The sequence below is a fragment of the Triticum dicoccoides genome, chromosome 6B, assembly GCF_002162155.2.
Source record: "Triticum dicoccoides isolate Atlit2015 ecotype Zavitan chromosome 6B, WEW_v2.0, whole genome shotgun sequence".
In the NCBI taxonomy this organism is placed as follows: Eukaryota; Viridiplantae; Streptophyta; class Magnoliopsida; order Poales; family Poaceae; genus Triticum; species Triticum dicoccoides.
This window is the reverse complement of record NC_041391.1, coordinates 59,815,020-59,818,898: the sequence shown is the minus strand read 5'-3', so window position 1 is coordinate 59,818,898 and position 3,879 is coordinate 59,815,020. Positions and strand designations below refer to the sequence as shown.

At 56.7% G+C, this 3,879-nt stretch overlaps 1 protein-coding gene across 1 annotated transcript; it reads right to left on the bottom strand.

Moving 5' to 3' along the window:
- Positions 1-1,194: 1,194 nt before the first annotated feature.
- LOC119326267 (lecithin-cholesterol acyltransferase-like 1) lies at positions 1,195-3,320 on the bottom strand. The gene is made up of 2 exons (XM_037599952.1): positions 2,366-3,320; positions 1,195-2,306 (listed from the first exon to the last, which is right to left on the bottom strand). The coding sequence occupies exons 1-2, from the start codon at positions 2,770-2,772 to the stop codon at positions 1,385-1,387; spliced, it is 1,329 nt and encodes a 442-aa protein (XP_037455849.1). The 5' UTR covers positions 2,773-3,320; the 3' UTR covers positions 1,195-1,384.
- Positions 3,321-3,879: the final 559 nt, after the last annotated feature.

The window sequence follows — 3,879 nt, the reverse complement described above, 5'->3', positions numbered from 1 at the left end:
ATTATTCACAAAGATCTTATAAAGTAATACATCGGTAAGTCTAAAGCCACCGTCTTGACAACATCTGTCGCTACTTCTATCCAGTTGATGAAGGGATGCTGATAGTCCGAGCCTAATACCAAACAGACCTCGCAGCAAAGCCAAACATCTAAGACCGAAGGCCCCAACCAAGCCACTTGCCGGGTATGTGGCATACAACGGTCCGGCGCACTTTCAGAGGCCGCCGTCGCCAACTGCCGCCAATCCATCTTCAGAGTTGTACTGACGCATCGACCTTGCCCGGCCTAGCTGTCGTTGACGCCACCACGATGCCAGACAACGCCACCATCCTGCGATCGTCCATCATTACATGCCCAGCGGCAAGATCCCGCTGCTCCATGCCGTTGTCGACATGCCAGATGCCACGGCACTCCTCCTTCGCGAACACCACCTGCTGCCACCCATCCCCTCCCCCTGCAGTTCCTCTGCACTCCCAACCGAGCCCCAAGGTCCCTGGCGACACCTCCAGGAAGGTCACAACGCGAACAGCGCCGCTGCCACCAAATCCGAAGAGGATTGTAGGTTTTAACCCGAGCAGGGGATCAGGGTGGGTAGTTTGGGACCTCAGCTGCGCCTCCATGAAGGAAAAGCGGCGCCCTTGGGCGTCGCCACCGCCGGGCCGGCCAGACTGGCCAAGGTTTCCCTCGGACCCCAAGTACATCACTAGGGCTCACCACCACCGGAGCCGGCAGACTCAAGCCACCGGGACGCCGAGAGAGGCAGCAGGACAGTGGGGGACCCCCCGCCCCCAGATCTGACGCAATAGAGCACCGCGTCGCGGCCGGACTCCACCAGCGACCCGCCGCCCGTGCGGCCGAGCACACTGGCCAGCGTCTCATGCGGACGTTGCCAGCTGTTGGACGACGCCGCCTCGCCGGCAGGGCCGCCGCCCCAAGGAACCGCAAGCCTCCAATGCGAGTCTCTGGTCCGAAGACCTTCGAGATCGATCCGAGCGCCGAGATCATTCCCGCCACCTTCCCCGACGCCCGCGCGGGCTTTCCCGGCGGCCGTCTCCGGTGGCGGCGAGGAAGGAAGGGGGATGGAGGGGTGGCGACGCGGCGGAACCCTAATCACCCCCGTAGCTTGGTTGATCCGTCTTAATATCACATACTTACACAACAATATACATTTTGTGTGTGTTGCACGAATCACAGATCGCCCGAACGGTGAGGGATATAAAAATGTGTCTTTGCCCAGATGCATCACGTTCCCTCTCCAATCCAATAATATAATGAATATACAAGATAGCTAATTCTCATCTAGATGAGATCTAGAGAAACCACAAAAATTTGATGATCAAGCTGGCTTTTGGAAGATAAAGGTAAAAGAAGATGGGCATTCTTTCTCATATTCTGAGTGGCCAGTGGCCGGCAGTGGGTAGCACACATGTCTGGTTGGCGCGACCTGCTTCAAGAATCTCATGGACTAGACGCTCAACGGCGAAAGCATCCGACACGACGCCGATGTGGGTGGTGTTTGCCATTTTGATAGACCTGTAGCATCCCCGCTGCCCCGGATCCTCACCGAAAACCGCGTCCAGGGCAAGTATGCTCGCCAGATTGACCACTCCGTCGCCGTCCCCGTGCAGCACCTCAGGGTCTTTGTCGACGTCGCCGTCCCAGTATACCAGCTTCTCCGGGGTGGGCACGCCCACGCCGTTGACGCACGTCATGGGCACCAGCGGCGCCCTCAGGTTGAGCGCCACCGGCAGCGCCCGCGACAGGTACAGGCTCACGGCGGACGCCGGGAGCCCGGCCGCCGACAGGAACTCCGGCATGTCGCGCGCGGTGTAGTTCCTCGCCCGCGTGACGACCAGGGGCGTCTCGCCGCCGAAGACCGCGGGCGACGGCAGCCCGGCGAAGGCCGACTCGAAGCTCCTCTTGACGCGCCGCATCGACAGGACGCCGGCGCCGTCGCTGGCGGCGAGGCCCTTCATGGTGACCACGATCCCGCCGGCGCCCGTGGAGGCCATGATGAAGTGCTTGACGAGCCTCCGGCGCCACGCCAGGGGGCTCCGATTGAGGAACTCGAGCGCGAGCAGGCCGCCCTGGCTGTGCGACACGAGGATGGCCGGCTTGCCCCCGTTCCTCCTGCTCGCGTGCTCCACGAGCGCCGTCAGACTCCGGCGGAATCTGGAGAACTCCCTGTTGGGCAGCTCCGGCGCGGCGGGCGCGTGCCGGAGGTCGTACGGAGCGCCGAAGAGGCTCTCGCCGTCGATGTACCCGATTCGCTCCAACGCCTCCACGAGCCTTCCCATGCAGATCTCCCTGCTCCTCCACAGATTCAGCATCCGTGCGCTAGAGAACATCAAAGTACGCTTACTTACTTGTCGGCAGGGTCGTCGGAGAGGAAGCCGCGGGTGGAGCCGAACGAGAGGACGCGGGTCTCGACGCCGGGCACATTGCGGTAGTCGCCGGCCGTGGGGTCATAAACCAGGCGGAGCTGGTCGGCGAAGCACGGCACGTCGGGGAGGTCTTGCAGGCCCGTGCTGTTCTTCCATAGCCGGAACCACCGGCCGTCCCCCTTGCGTACTCCGCAGAGTGGCGACGGCGAGTCGTAGGCGTCGGTGAGGCGGGCCTCGATCTGGCCGCAGGAGAAGCCTGGCAGCAGCACCACCGGGTGGAGGACGTCTCGCTGGTGGTGGTGAGCAGCCGACGTACTCCCAGACAGGGAAAAGAAGGAGGCAAAGACCATGAGGCAAGACAAGCACAGCCATTGGAGTTTCTCCTCCATGGAGACTGGAGAAGGACCAAGGACGTGACGTGAAGCGTCACAGGCTTCTCATATCCAAATCCAATTATTCCTTGCATCACACAATTCACAGAAGACGAACCATGCGCAATGTCTGTCTCATTGGTAGTACCAGCACACTGGACCCTACTGTGCTCCACCATTTTGAATAATTAAGCTGGACGGATGGAGAGTGTGATGTGCTGGTCTGCACTCACCCGTCGCTAATTTTAGGCCGGTCCGGTCCTTTCTCTAGCAGTGGCAGACAAGAGGAGAGGTACACATCAGTCCACGTGAGTGAGAGAAGGCCGCAGGCATGGAACTCATGTGCTTCCAAAAAGGAAAAAGGAAACAAGGAAGTACTAGTGTTTGATCTAACTGAACATAAGTGTATACGAACTGAACTGTAGCTTGTTCTGTGATCTTCGTTCCGCATGAAGTAGGAGCAACACTAGTACTCCCTCCATTCCAAAATTTGGGTAATCTATTTTGGAGCGGAGGGAGTAGCTGTGATTTGGAAGGAAGAGAAGGGAGTCACGGACCTCTGTGCCTGCCAAAACATGAGTGGCTTTATCATGATGCCCTGCCAAAGCTATAGCGACACTACCATGTAGCCCGCTATTTAAAACTTTTTGTTCCAATAGATTAATAACTGGATATTTTGTGGACTACTTCCTTCGTTCCTAAATATTTGTTTTTTTTTAAGATTTCAAATAGACTATCACATACGAATGTATATAGACATATTTTAGAGTGTAGATTCACTCATTTTGTTTTGTATGTAGTCACTTGTTGAAATCTCTAGAAAGACAAATATTTAGGAACGGAGGGAGTAGTATACTTGTGTTTTCACGCATTGTCATTCCTTCACTCACTACTAGGAAAAGGCATGCTAGTGGCGCACCAGTTTTGCCTTCTAATGGCGCACTACTAGTGCGCCACTAGCATCACGCCATTAGAATTAAATTCTAATGGCAGTATCTGATGTTCTAATGGCGCACCACGTAATGCGCCATTAGAATTGCCCACGGTGGCGCCATTAGAATTCCTCCCAGAGTAATGGCGCACCACATAGAAGTGCGCCATTAGTAACAAATTTTTTTCAATTTT